Source organism: Grus americana, chromosome 13, assembly GCF_028858705.1.
Source record: "Grus americana isolate bGruAme1 chromosome 13, bGruAme1.mat, whole genome shotgun sequence".
In the NCBI taxonomy this organism is placed as follows: domain Eukaryota; kingdom Metazoa; phylum Chordata; class Aves; order Gruiformes; family Gruidae; genus Grus; species Grus americana.
Window position 1 is genome coordinate 17,611,228 of NC_072864.1, and position 26,332 is coordinate 17,637,559.

Here is a 26,332-nt window from a genome sequence, read left to right on the forward strand (position 1 = left end):
TTTAGCTGCCAAGAGATTTCCATCTTACAAAGTAGATTATTTGCAAATTTAATTAGCAATCAGAATTTTATTTGTAGTTGTTTACCACAATATGAAAGGTTTATATTCAGAATTCCAGCTTCTCTTTCTGCTCCATACCCTTGGACATGATTGTTCCCACACACAGAGTCAAAAGAATTAAATTTTGTCCTAATCTAAAAAGATTTATAACCATACCCTGGTTTACATTTGCCTCTGCAAGGCCATGAGAGAAACCATCTGCTTCCGTGTACTTACTTTGCATCTGCAGTGTTTCACATCTGCAGGTGTACAGTATAGCTGCTCCTTGCATGAGTTCCAGTGTATATTCCAGATCAAACAAACTACAAACTGCAAGCCAAAGCACAACAAAGCCCCAATGGGAACCTATGACTTTGAATATATTCAGACGTAAAATGACTTGAGCTTACCCTCACCTTCCAGACTTGTTAATGGCTCCAAAAGTCACCCAGAGAAAGTGTTTTTTTTTCCTATTCACACTGCAGGTTGCAGAGGCAATGCACCAAGCAGCCAAAACACCTCAGCAAGGGCCCGCTTTGCATGACACTACAAGTCTTCACCTGCCTTGCAGATTCCTACCAGGCCTTTAGAGCATGTCTACAAAGACATATGAAGAGTTGCTCTAATAGCAGCAATCTGTGCAGGCAGCTGCTCTTTGCTTTCCCAAGTCACACAGAGTGACTACTGAGAAGGATCAAAACAGTCACTGTGGCAACAGTGGAATCTCAGCAGCTGATTCAGTGCATGTGAACTTCATTCCAGCCCTGACCTCAATATCCCTGCAGCAACTTCCATGGATAATCAAAGTACAGGAAACCAGACAAGTGCAGCAACCGATTTCCTCTGCTGTTTTGTCTTGGAAAAATTTATCCCACACTCACAGAAGAATAAAGGATGAGTGCCCTTGTTTTGAGTACACAGGACTTCTCCCTCCATAGACTACAGTGTGTTAGAAGGCATGCACATGATAAACCCTAAGGCAGAATAAATTGCTATAGTTCTGTGGGAGTCAAGAACATAAAAAATCATGTGTTCTAACTCTGTTGTACATGGGACATTTGAAGAAAAACATTTATGGAAAACAAAGGAGAGGAGGGACAAAGTATTCTTCCACTCTTACCAAACCCAACATTTTAGAAGAGTCATCTGTATGCTATGATGGATCAAGGCAGTATAATTACATTGTGAAGTAGTGGTGCTAAGAAAACAAATATCTCATAAAATGTATAAAACCTGCTAAAATTATGATTGTTTGAAACAATAGTAGGATTTCAGGGTGGTGATATAAGGTGGCCAAAGTTTTGATGGAAAGAAAATTTAACACTGTGCAAAAGCAATCTCTAAAATTGATGAGATATTGACGTTTAAGAAAATGAAGCACAAAGCAAAAAACATTAATTTTGTATATTTCAGCAACCTGTGTTTTTTCCTAAGTTCAAAGAGAATCCATCCAGACATTAAATGTTTGTGAAATTTGATGTCCTTTTGAGCAACAGAATAACCAGTCACATGATCCTATTTTCAGTCATTCATGTGATTTCTCATTCTAAGCCTGTGCTCTCAATTTATGACATTACCATTCACACTATCTACAGCTGAGAGCCCTTCACAATGTTACAATAGTGTTGATAGCTTTATTAAGGAAGTATTACAATTGGCTGGCTAATTCTAATAAAAGGGTAAAGGCTGCCTTTTTTCCCCTGTAAAACATTTGCTTCTTTCTCTATGAAGGTTAGAGGAGCAGAGCATATGTGTTTTCTTTTAGACATCACTAGGATAGAAAAAAAATCAGGTATGTTCATTTTTTAAAGTTGTTCTTAATTGTTAGTGAGAGAAAAGGAAATCAGAAAGAAAATCTGCAGGGCTAGCTAAAAGAAAAAAGTACAGAAACTTTAGCGTAACTGTTAACAGTAGTCTTTCTGAACAGTCTGAGAGCAAGATTAAAGTTTAAGCTATGAAAAAATTAATAAGTTGAGAGAAAAACAAAGGTGCTGTAAAGTCAAAACATTCAAGTTGCTTGCTTAAAGGCTTATCTTCTGAACTAATGCTGAATAAGAACTTACCTTATGCTTGCATCTACAGAGGCTCAGTTGAGCTATTCAGAAACCGTGAAATCAATTCATGTATTACAATATAACAGCATGTAAGATACACAGGAAGTCAGACATTGGGTATAATGACAAACTCTTAATTTAAATAATACCCTAAATATGGAAGCAAAAGTTGGAGAGAACTGGAAGTATCTCACTTGTTCCTGGCTAGCAAACTACAGAAGGAAGCCTCAGGATGAGATTTCTCATTACCTATGTGGAAATGGGTCCTCTAACTAAACTCTATAGCTCAAGGCTCTGTAAAAGTTACTCAAGATAACATGGATGTGAAGTGTTTTATTTGTGGACGGCTGTTCTAAATTTTGATCTGGAAATCAATGCTTGGCATTTAATATACTTTGCTCTAAATGACTGAAATATGTAAAAGCAAAGGGAAAGGCTTATAGTTGACTTTGTAGGAACGTATGAGTCACGTTAGCATACTCAAGCAATCCATCTGAAAACGGCTTGAACATGGGGTGCCGGAGATTATGCTGGCCCTGCCTGGTGTCCACCTTTATTTACCTCAGAAAGGCGGGAATGTTCCTTGCGCTCCCTGCTAGTACTTGGGCTTCAAGGCAACATCTGGTGATGCCATCAATAGGTCAAGTTAACTGAAATCCTGGTCACATAGGCTCTCCCTAGAGAGAGGGAGAGAGTCTCAGCCGACTACCGAGCGATCTCTCGAGGAGAGGCATTTAAGGAGCCCCAAATACTTTAATAAAGTGAACGAACGTGTGCCCGCCGGCCGCCGCGGGAGCCCTGTTCCCGTGAGGTGACGGAATCCCGGCCCCGGCGGCGAAGCGGGTTGGGCTCTGCCCTGAGGCGCTGGGCCGCTCGTCATGAGGAAACCGCCGACAGCGACTGCGTAAGCGCCTCGCGGAAACGTGCCGGAGCTCCAAGTTTCCCTTTCCCAGGGAAAATCCCCGCTCCCCCCGCCGCCCAGGGGCTGGCACTCTGGGCGGGCGCCGCTCCAGCCAGCGCCACCGCGGCCTCTCCTCGGCGGGGGCGCCGCCGGCCGCGGGGCCTGCCCGGCATCCCGGGCCCGGCCTCTGCCGGAGCCTCCAGAGTAAACGCGCCCGGGATTGGCTTCTGTCAGCGAAGGGGGCCATATTGGATCAGCTCACCCCCGCCGCTCACACACCATTTTATCGGCTCCGCGGCGGCTTCCCCCCACCCCCCTCCCCGCTCGGGGCTGCCCCCTCCCGCGGGGGCTGCGGCGTGAGGTGAAGGTGTCTCGGGAAGGAAATTCGCACGCTCCCGTTTCCCCTCTCCGCCTCCCGCGCACACTCCTCCCCTGCGCACACCCCTTCCCCTGCTCGCGTCCTCACTCCGCCCTCCTCTTCCTCCCCCCGCTCGCGGGCCCCTCCGGCCCCGCACCGCCGCCGCCCCCCCCACCGCTCCCTCCCTCCCTTCCCGAGGCGCCGTGTCAGCGCGCGGCGGCGGCCCCCGCGCGGGCGGCCAATCAGCGCGGGGGTGACAAATATGCAAATGCGCCCCCCAGCCCGTCCCCGCGGGTTCGCTGGGGCCGGTGGGGTCGCGGCGCGGAGCGAGTGAAACTTCGCCCCCAGCCCGGCCGCCCCTCCCGCCCTGCCTGCGGTGGGCGGCGGGGGGAGGAGAGCCAGGCACGCCGCGCCGCCCTCGCCCGCTCCGCCGCCGCCCGCCTCTCCCGGCCTGCGCTGGCCACCCTGCCACCCGGTAAGTGCCGCCCTCGGCCAGCGGCTCCCTGGGCTCCGGAGGGGGGGGGGGGCGGGGGGAATCCCCGCGGGGGGAGGGGAAGCCGCCGCCGCTCCTGCCGCCGCCTCTGAGCCGCCGCGTCTGCCCGAGGCCGCCCCGGCGGGGAGCTGTCAGGCGCGGGGCATCTCCTCCTCCTCCGCCCCGCGCGTGTGCCTCCTGCCGGGCAGCGGCGGCGGCTCCAGGCGCCGCCGCGTAATGGCGAACCCGGCGGTGAGTACGTGCGAAGGGACGGGCTGCTCCCCGCCACCTCCGGAGCAGGCCGCGCTCCAGGTGCCGGAGACACCGGCTGGCCCCGGCGCCCCGTCAGCCCCCTGCGCCCCTCCTCCCGCCGGGGGACGGCGCGGCGCGGCCTGCTCGCCGCCTGGGCTCTGCCCGCCGCCGCACCTCGACCTGCTTCCGCCCCTTGCCGACACCGGCGGCGGAGCCGGTCCCTCGCACCTCTCCGGCGGAGGTGGGAGGAGGAAGGGGGGGCGGCGGCGAGGCCAGCTTTTCCTGGGGGCGGCGGGGGTGGAGCGGGGCAGGATGGAGGCGGCGGGGCGGGCGGGGGCGCCCGGGGATGCGGTCTCCGCCGCCCCCGTCCTCCCTGCCCCGCAGCGGGGCCGAGGTGGCGGCGCGGGGCCCACGGGCGGAGGGGCGGCCGGCGAGCGGGGGCAAAGTTTGGAGGGGAGGAATCGGGCCTTGCCTGGGTAGCGGGGTGGGGGAGAGGCTGGATGTCCTGCCCCTGGCCTCTTTCAGGTAAGAAGATGGCAGGGTGCACGGAAGAGGGCTGGTCTCCTCCTCAGAGGAGTCTGAGGAAGAGGTTGGATGTCCCTCTGTCCCCCAGAGAGAAGGTGGCAGCGGGAGGCAAGGATTGGGTGGAGGAAGGTAGGGCAAGAATATCCCCAGCCACCCTTGTGTCGCTTAGGAAGGGGGCTGCGTGGCAGGGAAGGGATGTGGCACCCTCCCAGGCAGCAAAGCGGGAATGTTAGACTTGGTTTCTCACTATGCAAGATAATGGAGGTGGGCAGAGGGAGGAATTAAAATAATTTCCCAGGGCAAGTGAAAGCAGTAGGCAAAAGAGGAGCTGAGTTTGGCAGCCCGCTGGCTTGGATCCACGACAGCAGAGAACGTGGGAGCTGGGGAAGGGAATACGGAAGGGGAGGGTTGGCATTGGGTGAGGTGTGTCTAGGAGAGGTGGAGATGGGCATGCAGGCTGCTGTCCTTCTGGGCTGGAAGATTTCTGGCACGAGGAGGACAACCGGTGGCACATGGCTGCAGATTCCTGCTGCATGGGTGGAGGCCTAAAAAGGGACGTGGCTGTGAAAGTGCAAGGTTGGAATTTATGGACTGGCATTTTCCAGGTAGGGGCTGCAAGCTGACTTCCTTCAGGGATGAGAAGGAGAGAGGATTTTGAGGCTAGCTCCGTACCGTATGTGTATAGCACTGGGTGGATAGGTGGCATGCATCTTTAGTGAAGTGGAGAAATTACGCTGTTTCCTACTGAGGCTTAAAGCAGTGAAAAGTTAAAACCTCTTCATTCCTTCTTTATGCACAAATTTTTCTGAACAAGGATAAAAACCAGGTGAAGAGAGTCCAGAATTCTCTCATTTGGCTGTATAGCTTTGACATCAAGGTTGACAACATACACTTTAAGTTGGTAAGAAATGCACTCCTCACTGTCTTTGTATCATAACTACCTTGAATCTTTGGCAACTAAAAACTTCCTTCAGTTTGTGCAAGTTGTTTAACTTCATCAGTATGAGAAAATAGAGCTCAGTCTCTGTCTCTTAGGTAGAAGAGATCTGAACCCATTAGTGTTATAATACGTGCTCATGAGGGACAAAATAACAATCTGTGTAAAGGGATAAGGTTTCTAGTTCTCATCATGTGTCTTTTTTTGAGACTTTGTATGAAGTAGCCATAAAAAGTAATCATCCTTCTCCTCAGGAAAACTAGGCCCATCAGTCGTAAGAGCTGTCTGCATCTGTTTTTAAACCTGTGTCACCTGACGCCGTCAAATTCCCATTTGGCAGGTGTGAGGTAAAATAATTATTTCACCTTGGTTTACATGTAATCATTTGTATGCAAATATAAATATGTTTCATATTCAAGGTAGAATATTAACAAATACCTGGAATTTTATCTTGGCTCCAAGTTTTAATTTATTGGTGCATAGATCAACTTTTTGCTAGTTTCTTTCGCAAGGTGAATATTTTAAAATGAGTAATTATTCCTATCTTATGCTTTGTTAACTGTTAAAGCATGAGTAACAATTAGTATCTTTTCATTTTACCTACTCACAAAGTTTCTATACACTCCTAATCCCTCACACCCCCAACTAAGAATGACTTTTTCATCCTTCCTGCATCCAGGAACCAAAGAGCAAAAATTGATATAGATGTCCTTGAAAGTTAACCAATTCAGGGATCCATGGGCCAGGCCCTATGTGTAAATCAAGGGCACACAGAAGTTAGTGGGAAGGAAGCTAGGATGTGCACTTCAGATATCAACAACTCTGTGGTTACTGCCCATTGTGAACTCTCTAACCTTAAAGTAAATTTGGAGTAGCTTTCTTCCCCCCCCCCCCCCCACACCTTCCCCCGTTGGTGGGTAAGCTATATCAATGTACTTTGTGTTTCTAAGATGATAAGGCACGTAGGTAGTTACAATGCGTCTGCGCTGGTTTAGTTTGTGCTAACTTGTTTGTGTTTAACCAAGTAGTTTAATTTATAAGAATTTATGCTGCTCTTCATGATGAAGATATATTAACTTATTTCACTCTTGCGTAAAGCTGTCATTTTTACTGTAAAAAGAACTGGAATTTTAAGTCTCTCAAATTTTCAAGAATTTTGAGGAATCTCAGCACCTACTCATTTCACATGAGCTGCTGGTGCTAAATGCTCCTGAAGATTAGTCCAAGAACTCAGTTGTGAAGAAATGTTGATGAAAGCACAGTGTGGTTTTTAAAAAGTATTTTTAGTGATGTTATCTAAAAGATGTACAACATGAACTACTACTAAGAGACTACAGAGGTCCTAAAACAGGCATTGTTCATTTGTTCCTTTTATGAGAGATGAGTTAGTGATGTGGACAGGTTAAAATAAAAAGATTGACACGCTGCTTTAAAATTGCCTTGTTCATGCAACCCATAAAGTAAATAGATGCGCTTTTGTTCTTACTTGCTTTATATGGTTAATTGTAAGATTATTTTTTTTTGGTGTGTTACAATTTTACAATCAAATTTTCCCTATAATTAAAGTATATGTACCCTTCAAACACTTCAAAATTACAGGTAAGCTGGACAATTACAGATTTTATGCGTCAGGATTCCTTACAGTGCATTTTTTTACCTTTGTATCAGTCTTGCAGGAATAAGTGTCCAAACACACATCATTGTCTGTCTTTGATACTTTTCATGCAATTTAGGGTGAGGAGAAGTTGGATCTGATGGAGTCAAAGGGCATGATCCTATTCATCACTGGATTGCACTATTCTGCTTCTTTTCACCACTATATATGAACTAAATTCTCAGTAGCATTTAGTATTTATGTTGATAAATCATCCAGTTGAAATATTTTTCTGTGTTAAACTGAAATCTGGTGACCCTTAGCGCTCAGTGTCTTTTTCTAACCAAACTAGTTTTGTGGATACGTTCTATTCTTCCACTGACTTATCTTTATTTGTTCTTTTAATGGTCTCGGTTCTATCAAACTGTGGAGCTGTGAGCTTAATGAACACTTAGAAATCTTCCACTCACTTGGGCTGGTGTAGTGTACTCTCATTCTGTTTTCTAGTGCTCTTCCTGTAGTTAGAAATGGTGCTTCAGGAGTGCTGGGTATCTTCGTACACATAAACGGGTGATGGAGAAACCATCTGTTTGTTTGGTCAAACATTCAAGAATTGATAGTTAGCATTACTGGAAATATTTTAGGCTATTATTGAAGTATTCTTTTTCCTCTTCAGCAACAGAAGCTAGGATGCTAAGAAATAATTATTTTGCTGATACAATAACCACCGGAAAGAGTTTGCAGCTCTTGCTTTGACTGAAGGAATAGGAGGGTTCTCATATTTTATCCATCTGGCCAGTTCATAAATGTGAGAGCGCACTGGCCAAAAGTCAAAGAGGCTGAACATGCAACTTTCTTATTTACAATAGCGCAGGGAGGAGAGATCTCTTTTAAGCAGTATTTTTTTTCTAAAGTATTACTTGGAAAAAGTATAATGTGGTTTACAATGACCAGTTTTTTGAGTGACTGCAGTGTTGAAAACTTGCAGAAGACCAGCTCTAAATCCAATGCTTTTTAACAATGTGGTTAGTGAAACTATAGCTTGACTTCAGAAATATCAGCATCTTAGTGGCCTTTCAAAACAGACATATAGTGATATTCAGATGGATACCAGCTACCTCTTAGGACGAGCTTAGTGAAAGGTTACTTTTGGCAGCACCTTGGAACCGAGTTCCCCTTTCAGTGCAGCCTTTATGTTATGTTCACTTACTAAGCTGCAAGAAGCACGTTACAAGGGAGGAAGCATTTTTTTTTAAACTCAGAATTGAGCAGAAATATATTGGTATGATATGGCATCTGTCAGTGAGCAAATGTGTTGAGATCTTCAACTTAATTCATACAGATTACCAAAGAAATAACAAATATTAATGTCTTTAAGCTGCCAGTGTACATGCATTTTTCTTTTAAGGTACACGTTTTTGTTTTAATCTTAAATCAACAGGTAAAATTTGCGGGAAGATGGAAAAATGTTCCCATCATTTTTCTGAAGACAAATAGTAATTTTGACTTTGTTCTTTATCTGAGTCATATTAGAAAATGTAGTAGCTCTGGTTACCAAATTATTTCCTTCTGCAATGCATTCTTGGATGCTTTTTCTTGTGTTGCATGAGCAGTATGAAAAGGTTGGTTCACTTTTTTCTGTTGGTCACTAAAATTCAGGAATTCCTCCAAAATTTATTCTGCAAATGGCTTTTGAAGAGTAAATTATTTTATTAAATTTGATACTTAACACCCTAATGAAGAAAGCTTTAAGCTTCAGAAAGATCACATTTGTATAATGGCATGAAAATCTACCCAACTGATATTCCATATGTTAGAAGAAATCTGAGAATTAAATAGGATATATTTTTGTTTACAGTTACCCTTTAGTAAAGGCATTGTAATTAGTGGCTTCCACTAACATTAAAACCAGTGTTAGGTAAGACAGTGGGCCTGATTGCATATAATATGGTGTTGCTGGCTTCAGCATGTAGGTTTTGAAAATATTTTTTGGTGATTTTCAGAAGCAAAACTAAAATTTAGCTTCAGATCCAGACTTTGAGGAAGTTTTTAAGAATTAATTCATAGATACCCTTGAGGAATAGATGAGTATTGTCCCATTTCACTGTGGGAAGTTTTTTAAAATTCCACTTTGTCAGACTCTTGTGGCAGAGTATTGATGTTACAGTAGAAGTCTGGAGTCTATCTATTGCAAGTGAATTCAAGAACACGTCCTGAATGTGCTGGAAGCCATGAAACAAGATGGAAAATGTTGGTTTGCTCAAATTACCAGTTTTAATTGATTTCTTAATCAATTAAAAGAAGAGTGTATTGAACAAGTCACAAACTCAGAGTGTCTATCTTAACATGTACTTGGTTGACTTTTTTTGAACAACTTTCAGATCAAATCTCTTTAGAAATATTTTTTTTTAATAGAAAACTTGTATGTAGCTTCTCTCTGAAAGGTACAGATTTCAGTTTTAGATGAAACTCTTTATGCCAGCTGATGTAGTATGGAGTGGGAAGTCTGTTCTCTTTGGTAGTGTACTATCATGGTGTCCTAGTCTGGTTGTGTCAGGACTTCAAATTGTGCTCTTCTCCACATCTTCACGAAAAAGACCTCTCTCTGTCAGTGTTGAGTCTTCACAACTGTTGGTCTGTACTCAAGGATCATGATCCTTAGGCATCTGTAAAGCAGACACCATCCTTGGCGTTGTTCTAGTTGGTACTTCCAGCTTAGAAAGTTGCAGTAGTTCACCAAGTTGCCTATCAGGCTAGAACACGAGAGTTGTTGGAAATTAGTATACTATCACATTGTGAGTTGAAAGAGGGCTATGCTGTGTGAAGTCTTGCGCCTCTGATGGTTTGTAATGAAATCTTGGTTTAGGCCACATGTGAAAATGAGAAGGCTTTTTTCTGGTTTTCAATGCAAATGTTTCTCTACATCTTAAAATGGCAATGTAGTTCTTCATGACAGATACCAGAATTCAGAAACGTATTTTGTAGGTCTAATTTAAGGTGTAAGGCTGAATTTTATGACAAAACTATAGAAACCCTGTAATGTTTACATCAGAAATCTAAACAGCACCAAGAGTATTTTCTTTTTAAACTTAGAAGGAAGCTTGTGTAACTGTCTTTCTAGTGACCAGAAGTAAACTGTAAATTATAAATATGTTATTCGAACTCTTTTGATGATTAAAGAGGGCAAAAAGAGACATTCATATTCTGCACAGATAGGGTAAGGTTTGTGGGCAGATCTCTTAAAGAAAAAAGTTGGGTTTAGCAGTATTCAAACCTGAAGACAAGAACATTGGGAAATTTTGTTATCTGTATTAGAAAAATAAGCAGGAACTCACTGAAGTCCTGAAACTTATGAAAGTCTTCGCGGGTACACTTTGGAGAAGCAAAATTGCAATAGTGTTTGAAGAGCAGAACTAGTTACTAGTGTAGCTTCCTTCAGTAGTCTTGTGGCCAAACCTCTGAACTGCTTAACAGTTATTTTCACTAAAACAGACTCAGGGATAAACTTTGTTCTTTTCAAGGAGATCCTCCAAACTTTTGGTATCTTTCTAGCTCTCAATCAATTGTAGTAAATTAAGATGTTGTCATTCTCTGTATTATTATTGTCCCTTTAGTGCAATTAAAGCCCACAAAATATAAATGACAAAATAGAATGTGTGTATACACCTCAGCCATTTTAATGCAAAGTCTAATGGGTTTGTTTAAACTAACATGAGGAAGGGTTAAAACTAAATTGGGAGGCTATACACTGAAGCAGCTGATGCACACATACGTGTTTTGTTCTGTAGGCTGTGCTTTGAGGGCAGTACCCTTTGGCAGAGAGGTGAAGAAAGTAGTTGAAAATAATTACTTCTTCAACTGCTGCTGTTAATTTTTCTAACGGGTATTTGCAAAGGCTGAAGCCATAGAAGCGCACACAGATTTTGTACAAAACTAAATTATTTTAATAAATTCACGTGATTTTTTTAAAAATAGAAATTGGGGTAAAGTGGTTATTCTAAATTAATTGAAATGAATAGTTTATTTCCTGTTACACTGATGTGTATACAAGTCTGTGTTTTAGTGTCCAAAATGAGAAAGATTACTTTGTTCAAAATTTTTTATTAGTAGTAGTAATGCTTTAGGATTCCATCAAGAACATGAGGAAATCCATGTGCACTTAGGGAAATGTGTATTTTTCTTCAGTATTTTATGAAGAAACTATATTAGTTGAGCTGTGGAGCTAATTTTTAAAAAAAACTTTCTAAGATAGCTTAATATGTATCTAGGCAGGTTTGTAGCAAATTTGGTTCTGCTTCTATTTAATAAACTATAAGCTCTGACATATATCAGTGAATTTTCCCAATTCAAGATTTAAAAGCAAGCATTAAGATTCTCTTCCAAAGGAGACTTTACAGAACATTTTTGTTACCGTATCTCATTCAACATGTATATTTTTATATATATAAGTTCACATGCAATATAAGAATATTGCGTTCTTGAGAATCTGTGGAAATGGATCCCATTTTGCTTCTTAAGAAAACTTTAAGTTCCTTTTGTGTGTATTTCTCTTTGGCAGTTAGTATAATCATCAGTGATTCTTCTGCTGTCTGAAGTATTTCTTGTATTTTACATTTAGAATAATGTATCATAGACCTGGTGAATGTATATTATATATGTTTTTTTCTGCTTTTCAACATAGGATTTTTCAAACTTTTAAGTACTTCACAATTGTCTCCATATTGGAAGCTGTTCAAGCAAGTGGACACTGTCCTCAAGAGTAAGAAACATCTTTTTTTCCTCTTTATTTTGAGGATTCATGAAGAATCCATCTGAGGAAGCGTCCAAACCAGCTATGTTTTAGATAGCCAAGAACTTAAGGTAGTGTTCATATTATATGGTAGTTACAGGTGAATTAGGTTTCGTTTTGTTTGTTGGGTTTTTTTAAACTGTTGAACTCTTACAGCTAGAAGAAATTACTTGAATGCAAGTTTTCTATTTTCTAATGAAAAATAAATTTTTGAATGCCTCCATTTAGTTAATTTATATGTTGCAAATATATAAATATTTATACTATAACTTTGTTCAGTCAACAAAGAAATTTTAAATAAACACAAGTTTAGGAATTAAAAAATATATTGAAATGCTGCATAAAACCTGACAGTTAAATAATTTCATTAAACCTGACAGTTAAATAATGGATTCTACTTTCTGGATGTGAAGAGGACTTTTGTGTGATGGGAGCTCTATACTGGAGCTCCCATCATGCAAATAGAAACAGAGAACAACTAGAGGAAGTTTTCTGGCTGTTCCAATAGAAAATTCACATCGATAGCAAACAAAGATGGAAGTATTTTAGCAACCTTCACCTAATGGTGTATTTGGGCACATGCTTTTTGTTTATAAATCTTAGGGGGGAAAAAAAAATCGTGGCATGTTATCTAACTGTCCATATTAATGTACAGCAGAGACATTTGAGTTTAGCAACCTTGGAGTAAGTCTTGAAGTTACTGAATAATAAAAAGAGGAGAAATGTAAAATTTTATGTACCAAATTAGTACTGAATAAATTTTTTTACTGGAACATTGCACGTTTTTGATAGCTGTTATAACCACTTTCTATCTTTGACACTTTACAATGTTGTCTCAAAGATGTGGGGAGAAGAAACTAATTTTGTGTTACAATCTACTTCTTAATGTAGTGATATATGCATCTTAGCTTTTGATAGACTAAAGGTTGAACTGTGTTAATATTCTTGCAAAGGTGTTTAAGAGTTTGTCACCAAGAAACTATATTTAGGGGGAGGGAAATGTCTGTTATTTGGAATTGGGGGATGCTCTGTGCTTTGGAGAGAATGATCATGTTTTTGGAGAGATAGCATTGTTTATGGAAGAACACACGGGTGTAGAATGTAAGTTCATATACTAACATTTTATCTGTCTTTTAATGTTAGCGAGTGTTTTTGTTTACTTTGAAGCTTTTACACACAGGCCCTAGAAGCCTTTACTTTCACCCTGTGCACGTTTTCCCATAAACTGTGTAACGTTTTCAAGCCTCTTTCAGTTTAAAAGAGAACCTCTCAAAGTTGAGCTCCTCTACATACTGTCAAGGCAAGGAGTAGGATAAAACTGTCATGCAAGTATGCTCCCCTAGACAGGCAGTGTTGATTCCTATAGGCAAGTACATGTCAGTATTTAGTAGCATACGGCTGTTAAAATGTAATATGTACAGGGATTTTTGCATTGACAGGTTTAAACCTAACCTCAAAACATTTTTTTTTTTTTTTGAGTCCTCATATTGTGTCCTAAAGTTGCCCTAAAACTTTTAGTATTCTGGCACAGACTACCCTTCCACTTTAGAGGTTTGCAGGGTTGGGTTTTTTTTCAGTGGTCCTACAAAATGAGTGATTTACTTGACTATTTATCAGGCATTTATAAAATCAGGTGTACTAGTGATTGTGCAGTAATTCTGGTGTTCTTGTTTCTATGATATCTATTAAATTTTTGAGTTTAAAGTATTGCATTTGAATATATACTCCTGAAGTTGGTTATTGTGTGACTTTTTACCATGTTTCATTTTCAGGTCTCTAATGATGAGGTATCCATCTGGATTTAAAGCACATCTCTGAGCTTCCTAATTCTTCATTAAAGAGATGTGTTCTATATTCATGGGTAAGGATATTTTTTTATCTTGACTTGGGCCCTTTTCTTAAATATTTTGTGATATATTTTTAATTTAGAAGATTTCAGCAACTTATTTGTATGTCTTATAGGTTAGTCAGATAGTTATTATAGTATAGGGTTCTTTAGGTGCCTGTGCTAGCTCTTAATTTTGACCGTCCCCAGCTAATTATTAAATTTTGGAATTCATATATCTAAGTACCAGCGCGCTAACTAAATCACACTAAGTCTTAGTATTACAGATAGAGAAAGAGCATGGTGGTATATAGGTAAATAATTTAAAAACTGGTCTGTGATTTGAGATTACTTTTCTGATATATGCAGCAGTTTTACAGGGTTTAATTAGGCATCTCATCATACCTCTCTTGAATTTGGAGTTTTGGGAAGAAAGAAACTTCATCCTGGAAAGCAACAAAAGGAAAGGATGTGGATTTTGTGCAATTAAAAAAACAACAACACTTTTTTTCCGTAATATAAACCATATTTCAGCTGAAGAAACTTTGTGGTATTACACATCCCCGTTTCAAAACAGTAGAAACAAAACAACCACAAAAATCTCACTAGAAAATATGGATTTTTCTAGATGTTACTGGTATTTTTGATTTTTTGTAGGTCTCTAAGTAAACAAGCTAAGATTACTGCATTCATTACAGAATTTGTTACCTGTTCTCTCCATATATTAAGTGCTGCTTGCTGAAATATCATTTTGAGACTCTATAAATTTACCTTGAGTTAAAAATTAATGTTAGAATGGATCTCTTAAAGAAGTATAGTAAATTGCACAAACATATCCTGTGGGACTTTTTGATATCATGTTTTATACAGAGAGTTCTGTGATAGACTTTCTCTTTGGTGTGGTTTTGCTCTGTTCAGCTGAAGCAGTGCTGGTCTCAGTAAAGAAGCTGTCCCATTCACAGTGAAGGCAAACATCTTTGAGTGGTAGAAACTTCTCTTTGGTTGCATTGGAAGATGAATTTTCTTTCCAAGTGAAATGTCATTTGTCATCTTGGTTGACTTGAACTTTTATGAATGACCATAACAATTCACAGTTACTGAATATTATTATTATTTTTCTATAAATCTCTAATATTTATTTCCCAGAGGCTACTTGCTTCAGGAGGAAGGAAGAGGAGAGGTGGTAGAAGGGAGTTTGTGCATGTCTGGGGAGTAGAGGGGGAAACCGTTACATGAGGTGTTTGGTGCAAGCAAAACAAGTGTAGGTACGAGAACAGGCTGCTCTGAATTACTATGAGAAGCACACACAGGCCAGTTTGCTCCAGTTTTATGCTCTTACTGAGAGTTGGCACTGTAGCCATTTACTGGAACCTAGTCCTGAGAAGTTACTTTAGGAACATCAGTTTCAAATATTTCTCTTCTTAATCTTCAAATCAAAATACAGGGTACTTGAGTTATCGTTCGAGAATTTAGCACAATGTCTGTCAACTCTGTAGCAGAATAGAATTCTAAATGAAACCACTATGTTGAGGGTATGATTTTACTAAAGGGTTGGTTCATTACTTGAAAATAATAAGTGCATACCAATGCAAAGCAATTTTCAAATAAAATAATGCATATTTATATATATAAATCGGATGAGTGTTTTTTTTTAATAACGAAACAGGCTACCCAAACAAGTTTTCTCCTAATTTTAGTGATAACAATAAGAGAAAATGCATATTTTCAATCCATATTTAGCTACAGATACCATGGCACTCTGTTACAAAGAATTACTCCTTTCTGTTAGGGAATAAAAGAGTTCATCTCTACTAAATGTCTAAATGTTCTTTCTTTAATCTTCTGCGTTTCTGGGATTTTGAGGAAATTGTGCTGTCCCTTTGTGCATTTTAAATTTAACATGTACATTGATCTTTAAATCTGTAATAGAATATCATTTATATTGGCGCATCAGTGGAAAGTAACTTCTGTATTATTTAATTTACTGCAGCTTTTTGAACTCGGCCAAAGCTTTAGTTATAATTAAATCTGACAAATAATGATAGTGTAATTGCCCTTTATTTTTAATATTGGAGAGGGAATGTCTCTCTCATTTCTGAATATTATGCAGAAGTGATCAGTTTTTTGAGTACCTGTTTTTTTTAACATGCTGTCTTGTCTACCTCTTTTGACACAGTGTTCCATCTGCTAATAGATGGGCAAATCATGCAAAGTCACAAACCTGTCATGCTGTTGTATGCTACATAGATCTTAGCAAATATAACAATTTTTTGAGTCTGTCTGGTAGATCTCTTGTTTGGAAGCTAGTCTGTTATGCCTGGTTGCATTACTTTCCTAAAAAAAACAAAACAAAGCACCACTTTGCATGCATACAATGTAAAGCTCTTCCCTAGTTATGACTATCTGTATTTACCCTTTCTGTGTCCTTTACCTGTAGTCTGGATTTCTGTTATGTCATGTTTTTATGGCTTCAGTTTTGATTTCTTCTGTCTGCTAACATGTCCCTAGCTTCTTTCTGAGATAGCTTCTGTTATGTGTCTGGATACCCATTGTTTCAGCTTTTTTTTGTGAAAAATGACCATCAAAGTCACTGGCTTCCTCTTATCTCTGATACTGTCACACATCAATCATGTGAAGCAGTGGTACTTAGTCTATCAAAGTGTGGATGTCGTGGTAATGTGCTGAATCTTCACCTAATTTACTTATAACTAGAGTAGCTTGTTTGCTGTTGTAACTTCATAAAAAATAATGAACAATGCAATTAATGAAATAAAACACATTAGTAGTTTTTATTATCTTGTATTTTACTGTTACTCCTACATCAATTTTTTAAAAAAGCAAAATTTGGTATCTTTGTTCCATTCTGTAAAGTAAATCTTTCTTTCCTTCTGGTCTTTAAATCTTGTATCATTCCCATAATTTCTGTTCTTGCTTGTGTCTGTAACTACAGCTTGTCTTTTTACAACTTGGATCTATTGCACGTTAACATAGTATAATGTGGGATCATCTCTTTGAGACTTTCAGGCTTTTTATTTCTTCTTGGTCTTTCTTTCTGACAAGAATAAAGGGTTGTTATTAAAGTCTGGGCAACCAAAATGGAGAAAGTTTCTTTTTTTTTTTTTCCCTTTCTTTTTTCCCCCCCTTTGTAAGGAGTTGCATTAACTGTGTTAACTTGAAACCTCGATTTCCTAATCTGGCTCTGGTATTGATTCATTCTTCTCATAGACACACTTAAGGAAAGGAATCAAACTGAGCTGAGTGTAGGCAGTTTCATTTCTAAGTGGTTTTGAATATAATCAGTAAAATTTGAAAAAGATCTTAAACTTTGAAAAGGTTAGAATTACAGAAGTAGTACATGAGAGCTGCTTTTACAGATTAAGAGGAACAACAATAGTGCATTGATTTATATTCTGTTTGTAATTGAAAAGATAGTTTTAGACCGTACAGAGCACAACATTGTTTGCTTTTAAATTAAAAACATGGGTTATGCAGAAATTGGCACTATTTTTTCATTCACTTGGACTCGTAAGATCTATTTTAATACCAGGTCCCCTGTTCTAATACTTTGGTTTAAATCTTTAATTTAAAATAGATCTTTTAATGTTAAGAACTATCAGATTGAGGAAAGTATAGGACGTTTCTGTTCCGATTCAAGTATGTTTGCAGAATAACTTGATACTTCCTTCAGAAAATGCTATGTTTTGTGCAAGACCCCAAATGATACAGTTAGCAATCTGAAAAAAATTAGCGTTTAAATTCTAGATGCTTCTGCGTAACTGAAGATGGCAAATCTTGAGATGTGTTTCAGCTGAAGCTGGGGAATACTGTTGACACTTCCTGGTAATTAATTTTAGAAAACATCATGTTATTTTTAAAGAAAAGAAAACAATTTTTTTTTTTCAGAATAGTGAGTCTAATGTATGATTTTGTTATATAGCCATTAGCTAGTAGTTAGCCTGTAGTAGTAGTGGTTCCTGTTGATTAGTTTTCTACATAAAATCAGCTTGATTGGTAGAGAGTTAAGAGTTTAAAATACAAGGGGAGAAACTAAATACTAGTAAGAAACATTGCTGAATGCCTCTGTTCCATTATATTTAAATAAAACAAAATCCACTGCAGCAAATTATAAATTTACCAAATGTCCTATAATTGGTAAATATTGTTGAAGCAATTCTAGCTGATAGCGGGCAGTAAATTCTTAAATTCAAGTACAACCACTGTAATCTTCCAGTTGCTTCATCAGGTTGTACCTCTGTTGTGGTGCTCATTTTATTTTCTAGAATTTGTCCAAGTGGTTCCTAGACATCGCTGTTGTAGAAGGTTCTTGCTTACTTTAAACTGGGTAAAGATTAATATTAAATCAGTATACGATGGTGGTAGACAATTTAGACATACGAAGTATTAGAATTAATTTAGTTTTTACAAGAAGTGTAACTTCATCACAAATTCTTGATGTAAGAGGGCACAAAGATGTCAAATTGTATTTACTAGGAGAAATCAAGCTTGAGATTGCTGTAAAATGGAATTATTTATCATAACAGTGATTGCTTGTGTTGAAATACTTAGTTTTGACAAAACACAGATTTTCTTCTTTAAGGAAGAATGAAGAGCTCTTTTCCCTCTTCCCCCCCCCCCCCCCTTTTTTTTTTAACTCATTCTGCTTCTTTTATTGTAGTTTGATTTATTGATTAGGGATTCAAAACTAGTTTCCTCATTCTGATTAAAATGCAGCTCCAATAGAAGCTTATCTTCCATGAGAAGTATTTTGGAACTAGTACTATAAAACACTGGCTGACCTTGCATTGTTAAACTTGGAGTTGTCAAGTCCAGTAGATGAAAATCTTCAAAATGTTTATTTCCTTAAAAGCTTTTCTGCCAGCTGAAGGTAAAAGTATGTCCAAAGCTTGAACTGGTGCCACAGATCTTTTTGGGAAAGAAGACTGAATGAAAGCGTGTTAAAACATAATTGTAGCTACCATCATTTTCTATATAAGAGCAAGGACATGGGGAAGAGAATCACTTACAGAAAGGATGTAAAGTTTTTGTGTCGGACCTTTTTTGTTTCATTATATTGGATGTGAGGAGGTAGGATTTTTCTAAGGAACAGAAAAATAGTAATTGCAAGCCAATTAAGTTCAGGTATGCAGCACAATTTGCCTTCATATGCATTCACAATTTGCAAGCTGAGCATCTAATGTTTTCACATTCCAGTACAGCAGAGAGAAACAAAAAGGACGATTGCTCAGTAAATTTGGAAGATGACTTTGTGTGAAAGGCTAGTTTCTCCAAATCAAATATCCTTGAATTTCCAAACTGTGCTTTTCTTTGGGCTGAAAAGCATAGCTTGGGCACTGTAAACACTGAAGAAATAAGGCTAGGGGTAAAAGTACTTCTGTGGTCAGAAAGCAAGGTGTCTTTGCAACAGAATTGTGTTCAGGCGATCTACAGCGTTATGCTTTCCAAAACAGGTTGGTTAGTTTGGTTTCTGTCACTTCATGATCTCCTCTTTACAGAGAAGCTATCTTCATAATAAATTTACATTGGTCTAATTAGTTTGGAGAGGTTTCTATGTATCTAGCCTTCAGATTTCTCAGTTTGGAAGCTCATCTGTGCTATCCATCTTGCTTGGATCCTTGAAGTGAAGCTGACATCTTCAGGTTATGCTTCCTTTTACATCTACTAAGATTTATTTATTTTATAAAGCCTCTGTATTTTAAAAAGAGAGTTTGTGTTGGTTTTCCGTTGTTTTCTCTCTTTTCTTATACTGAAAGAAAGTAGGAAAAACTAAGATAAAAAGCATTTCTTGGGTTTTGAGCAAAAAAACCCCAAATTTCTGTGAGGCAAGCTTAGAGTAACGGTGCTGCAGCTGCAGTGATGCCAGCTGTTATGCATGCTTTTTTCCCATTTTTTTACTATAAAGGTACACAGTAATCAATAAAACATGAAGTGATTATCTGGTACTTTCTTTTTTCTCAATACAGGGTTGTTTTAGTCCTATTGGATAGTTATAGACTACTGTGTAGCTCAACTCAAGAGCATTTATAGTAGTTAATTACTATGGAATAGCTGGCCCATATGTCACTCTATGTTTAAAAAAAAAAAATCCTATTGTATTTCTACTTTTTCAAGTTAGCACAAATTGAAAAGCCTTCCTTACAGATCACTGTGAAATATAGTTTAGGCATAACCACGGAGCTATATGCAGTGTACTGAGCTATTTATACTCAGTCTCAATATGTAAACTCTTATTGCTAAAAGCTTCAAATTTGAGTTTTTAACAGTAGAGTCCCCGATAGCCTGGAACATGACATTTTACACATGGCTACCATAATTTCCATCTATCTTTCCCCAGATGGGGGTTTCTTTAATTAGATCATTTGTTCTGTGTCTCCGATATTCTTTCCTTGTACTTAATCTGGCTTGGTTGTCTTCTCTTAAAATAGCTCTCCCCCAATTTATCTTTTGAGTTGAAATATCCTAAGATGAGAGATGATTATGTTGCAAATGTTACAAAAACCATGCCACATCATCTGCTTGGATCCTGATGTTGGTTTATCATCTGTTGTGAAGGTGCTTGATACTGGGAAGGTCATCATTCTGTTGCTTTTAATCATAAGCAGACAACTTAATCAGTGTTAGAAGGTAATGGAGTCTAATTTATCTTAGTGCTTCCTTTAACTCGGGACTTCAGGAAATCCTAACTTTAAGGAGTAAGTTGTACATGTATCATCTGGAATCCATGGATACCCTGCTATACTAAACTGTCACCTTCCTGAGCTTCTGTGCCTTCTTTAAAGCGTGCTTGTTCTCTATATTCATAGTAATTAACACTCATACTAGTCCCGACTTGTTAAATGTCACCAATTGGTGTCTTTAAGTGTGGTACAGGATCGATCTGTCCTTTTCCTGTGTAGACCAGAAATTTTATATACCCAAACCCTCAACAAGGTTTGTTAAATTAGGTTAGGCTTTATTCTGACTATGGTCACACCACTTTCAGTGGACTAGGAGTATAAGCAGAACAGATTTTCATCAGCTTGTCAAAGACTACTTTGTACTTAATAGGTTCAACGTGAACCTTGTCCATAAGAGAATATTTCAGATTTCCAGGGTGTCCATTTCTGGAAGGATCCTATACTCATTCTTAGGAGAATTCATTAATGAAGAATTGCAATTGAAATGGAGGAGGAGAGCGTGAAGGTGAACTTCAGTAGTAGGGTTAGGAATGAAAAGCTATGGCTGTTTTCTTTCCTTTTTTCTTCATAGTAATTAGATGTATGTATTGACAGGATAAAGGAATGATTATTCCATGAAGATACTCATTTAAAGTGATTGCTCCTTTATTCTAGAGGTTTACTAGTTATCTGGGGAGGTAAATTATCAGAGACTCATTTTCATTCATTTCCCATTCTGTTTGATTACATTATGAATGTGCAAGTTTTTAGGCTAAAGTTAAGCTAACCATCCTTCTCAGCTCCCCTTGCCTGAAATCCCTGATTACAAACTCAAATCCATTGGTGATCGCTCAGTGATACTATGAATAAAAAAAAAAAGAAAAACAACTTGTGTTTCAAAACTGGGTAAGTGTGTAAACCTGGTTATTGAACCAAAGGTAGTACTTTTCCTGTGCTTGTCTTTGAGTGTACCACTGTATTCAACCTCTTGTCTTTCCTTTAAGAGGTTTATGTCTGTCTTAAGTGAGATAAAATACAGTTTTTCAGAATCTTACTTAATGCAACTTAAATAGAAGAAACAGAGTATGTCAGCTTTTCCTACTGAAATCAGAGTAGCTTTGATTTTAATGTAGTTTGTAACCTCTCAAGTTTCTTGTTTAAACATACAGAATTATTGTGTACATTTTATGTATCATATGATTTCTTTTTACAAACAAATTTTAATTCTGGACTAGTGAAAAACAAAATTCTATTTGGTAGTTTCAAGGAAGATGGCGAACAAGAATCTAAAAGTGTGCTTAGGTAATAGAGCAAACTGAATGAAAAAAAGAAACCATTACATTTAGAACATTAAATATTACTTTAAGGCACAAAAATGATAACTGATGCACAGGGCATCGAGTATAAGCAAAAATAACTTAATTGTGGTGTAACTAAAGTATAAAGTTATGAACAAAATATCAAAAATCTGTAAAAGTGTTGGGGAGGGGAAGGAGCGATGGGAAGAGTCATGAAAGTAATTTTTTTTTTTTTTCTCCCATAGGATGCTTTAACACTTTAAGACAAACGTTTCATCAGAAGCAGTAATGGATGTTGGCATGCCTTGGACAAGGTGGTGACCGCTGGATGTCATTTGTTTCTGTTCACTGCAGAGAGCCAAAATTGACTCCATTTGGAGTTAAGAGAAAAAGCAGTACAGATCTATCAAAATGACTGATCCTATGATGGATTTTTTTGATGATGCCAATCTTTTTAGTGAGACCTTAGAAGGTTTGTCAGATGATGCCTTTGTTCAACCTGGACCTGTTTCACTTGTTGATGAATTGAATTTGGGTGCAGAATTTGAACCTTTGCACATAGACTCATTGAACCATGTGCAAGATGCTCAAAATCAACAAAAGATGAGTGAGTTTGATCAGCTGAATCAGTATGATTCACTGAAACTTCACTCGGTAAATCAGTCTTTTAATAGCTCAGCTGACAACGTCTTATCACCACACTCTCAATTCAATTGTTCACCAATCCATCCGCAAAACCAGTCTAATGGGATGTTTCCAGATGTGGCTGATGGTAGTCCTATGTGGGGTCACCAAACTGCCACAACTGTTTCGAATCAAAACGGATCACCCTTTCACCAAGGACATTCTCAGTCTATGCAGCAAAATAAAAGCTTTGTAGCACACCATGACTTTGCCTTATTTCAGGCTAATGAACCGCAGCATCAGTGTGCCTCGCTAGGGTCGCAACAAAGCAGAAACAACACGGGGCAAGATGCTCTGAGTCAGCCAAAAGACTTCATGGAGGTTAGCGTATCTACTTCTCACAGAGTCAGTGTTAACCACCCACCTCCAGTTTCTAATCCATCAACTTCACAGCAGTCTCTGTCTGTTCAACCATTTTCTCAAACTGCAAGTGCTTCAATACATTTTTGTGGGAATCAAGAAGGAAATTTTGATGGACAGTCTCCAACTATTACTCCATGTTCTGTCAATAATAGCCAACAATTTTCATCTCCTTATTCTTACTCTAATAACCACATTTCTCCTACCAGCCTTCTTCAGTCTACAACAGCTCTTTCTACTAGCCAGCAGACACACTCTATCTCTGACTTCACTGGAAGCGATGCCTTTACATCTCAAACAGGGACCAAGCAAGAAACAACTGAGCACATGTTGAATCCTAATACACCTTTGAATTCAAATAGTTTTCAAATGTTGCATTCTGCACATCCTCAGGGCAACTTTAGTAGTTCAAAACTCTCTCCTGTGAATATTAATTTTCCAGCTTCTGCTGGTTCTGCTTCTCAGATAAGCCATTTCACTGACCCTATTGAAAGCAATGGTTTTACATCTTTAGATGAGAACTTACTTCATCAAGTTGAGACTCACAATGAACCATTTACAGGACTTGACCCGGATGACCTCCTTCAGGAAGACCTTCTGCCACAGTTTGATGATTCTGCGTTTGTTCAGGATAGCACAAGCCATGTTTTAGAACATGACCTAGAACACCATATAACCCCACCGTCATCTGATCTTGTTCGGGCACAGCCTCCAAGTCAGATCCATCCTTGGCATTCTTCAGTTTCTAATCAGCATCTGCAAGACAGAAGTCGTGTAACCTTACAAGGACAGGTATGTAGGGAGTGGGGGGGGGTTGAGCTGTTTGGTGTCGTTGATCTGGTGAAATGAATAGTAGTGACCGATGCTTGTGCTAGAGCATGATAACTGAAGTCTCTGAGCTGTTGACCCTGAAGAAGTCTAAGGAACTGCTAGTTTAGGAAGAAAAACCAAAAAAATCCTGCTGATGCAGACCTTGCTTTTTCCGGTTGTTTTCTTACTGTTGTAGAAAACAAGATTTATATGACCTGAAATATTTTCAGAGAAAATGGTGCTGGTCCTTGTGCTGTTTATACTTCTTAAGTGCAGCAGAGAAAATTGGTTGGTTTATGATTTTGGTGCAAATATAATGACTTACGGTCTTTTGAAGTACTCATAGCAACATATTTGTAAGAGCTTTAATAAGGCTTGTGTGGCTGATTTCCTGCAGGAATTGCACTGGTTTTGTTGTTACTCGGTCCTTTGCTTTGGTATCTTTGTGCTTGTGCTTATTGGCTAAAAATGAGCAAACTTTGTTGTTGTTGGTTTTGATGTGATTAGTAATAATAGAAAACATATACAAGGCTATGCCTGTGTTTGATTTCGTTACTTTTGGCCAAAACAAAAAACTGCAGTTGTTCTAGTGTAACATGTGTGTCTACTGCAAGTATTTAAGCCCTTTGCATGAAGGACAAGATAACATAAAAAATATTTTGTACTTTTTTAATGGTATACAAGAGAAATGAACTTTACAGACAGTGCTTTTCAGATTACCTGAGAGACATAAAAATTGTGTGAGCACTGAAGAGTTCAGAAAGGCAATCTTTAAATCCTTCAGCCTGTTTTTTATGAGTGCTTGCTTATAACATATGTAACGTAGTGAATTTTCAAATAGTTTTGAGGTACAAGTCTGCTTTTTTTTTTTTTAAACGCTGACCTTTATCTTCATCTGTATCATCATCTTCTCTTTTACAGGAAGTGTGTGTTAATAGATTGAAGTATAGACTGGTGCTTCTGGATTGCTTTGGTCTCTTATGACAGTAGCTAAAGTTTTCAAAAACAAACAAAATAGGCCAAGTAAAGTTAATTTTTTCACAATGCTAACCAGCAAAATCATGTTTTTATTACAGGTACTAGAAACGTCAGCATATGAGATCCTTGCAGATTTTTCAGCTCAAAAAATTCCTAAATCAAAAGAAAATACATATAGGAGAGACTTAATAACCAAAGGCACAAACAATTATTCTTTCAGCTTTTAAAATTTATCAATCTTTAAAGCTTTTACTATGGTTTTGGAGACTGGTTTAGTGGCTTTCCTTGTTAATGCTTGAAGAGTGGTATCAGTGACTGCATTACCTAGATGTTAATACCTTGATATTATCAGAGTTTGCACTGCTTGGTAGCTTCCATCCCAAGTTTGATTTGACAGGAATGACTGAAACTTCGTCGGTGAGATGGTTTGGCAGAAGGATCTGTAGCTTCTGTATCATAAGTGTACAAATTCAGCTGCCCTTGCTGATTATTTAGGGTTTCCAAAATTGTGTGACTGTTGAAATCCATGTACATGTGAACATTGGAAGTACGATTTTTTAGTTAAAAGCCTGTTTTAAATTCTAGTAGGAATTTAGCTTGTATTTGGGAAAGGAGAGGGAATATAAAGATTTTCTAATTTTCAATCTGTGCATTTCAAAATAGAGACAACTCTTAACATCAAATATGTACATGCAGACAGCTGTAAAAAGGTTATAATAACTATATTACTTCTGTATATTCTTGCTACCAATATTCTTGCTACCTGAGAATATAGTGTGTCTTACTGAGGGGAAAAAAGAATATTGGGAAGGAAAGGAATTTAATTACTGACTCTTGCTTCTACTTGGTTTGCAGGACACAGGTCTGTGAAGGAGGCAATGTAATGCTTTTTTTTTTTTTTTTTTTCCTTCCCTGTTTAATTTTATGTCATCAGTGTAGAGATAAGGGTTTAACACATTTCATCTTCGGTCTTGGTTCAGTAGATTGCTTCTCCATTACAACTTCTGCTTATGTTTATGGAGCATGTAATTTTCAATTCCTACTAGTGAAACTTTTTTGGTAAAGTTGTGTTGCGATGTTAACAGAACATGTTTAAGGCTGTGTATTTGAGATTAGCTTGATTAACTGACTGATGCAGTAGATGCATTCTGTTGGTTTTCATAAACATTTCTTGGTTTTTAGGTTGAGGAGGGGGAAGTAGAGGGCACAGCCCAAGTAGCTACTCTTGTCAGTTATCTCTGTAACCTAAAGACACATGGTATGGTAGCTACTAGTGAAACATGATCCTGTTTATTATTGTGTGTACGGTACTGCAGAGGGAGCAGCGCCTGAGTTCCCTGCCAGGAAGCAGAGCCCAGCCTTGTGAACATTAGCGTTGAGGCTGTTGGTCTCCCATGAGTGTGCTTGGGGTGAGGAGGAAGTGGATTCCAGGAAAAGTGGGGGTGGCGAGAAATCCAGGGGTTAGTGTCATGTGTGAGGAGCAAGTGAGATACAAGCCAGGTGGTGAAAAGTAGGTCTGATAAAAAAATGCTGCTGCTGTGACTTTTCTGTTGTATGTATCAGAAACTTTTAAGACTTAATTCAATCTTGCTGACATCAGTTTTAGTGCTTTGTTTTGTAACTAGGAATAGAGGGAAAGTTCTGAGACCCGAGGAGAGTGTTTAAAAGTTTTTGGGGTTTGGGTTTGGTTTTTATCATGGTGTGAAAACAAAGCAACTTTACAGTCTTTAAACTTTTTATGTTTTTCCCCTGGAACTTTGAAATGAAACAGGCAGAAAACAG

At 39.0% G+C, this 26,332-nt stretch overlaps 1 protein-coding gene across 8 annotated transcripts in view; it reads left to right on the plus strand.

The window, feature by feature from the left end:
* The first annotated feature begins 3,631 nt into the window (after positions 1-3,631).
* CHD9 (chromodomain helicase DNA binding protein 9) overlaps positions 3,632-26,332 on the plus strand; it is a 98,259-nt gene continuing 75,558 nt past the window's right edge. For 4 of the 8 annotated variants that reach the window (XR_008579088.1, XM_054840379.1, XM_054840378.1 and 1 more), the window contains exons 1-4: positions 3,654-3,827; positions 11,814-11,891; positions 13,694-13,782; positions 21,964-23,554. Coding sequence is in view for 7 of the 8 variants with exons in the window: in XM_054840379.1 (XP_054696354.1) it covers positions 22,130-23,554 (1,425 nt within the window). In the remaining variant the exon portion in view is untranslated. Of the gene's footprint in view, positions 3,828-3,911; positions 4,077-11,813; positions 11,892-13,693; positions 13,783-21,963; positions 23,555-26,332 lie in introns of those variants that run through there. The other 4 variants (XM_054840373.1, XM_054840374.1, XM_054840376.1 and 1 more) reach the window with 4 other exon arrangements.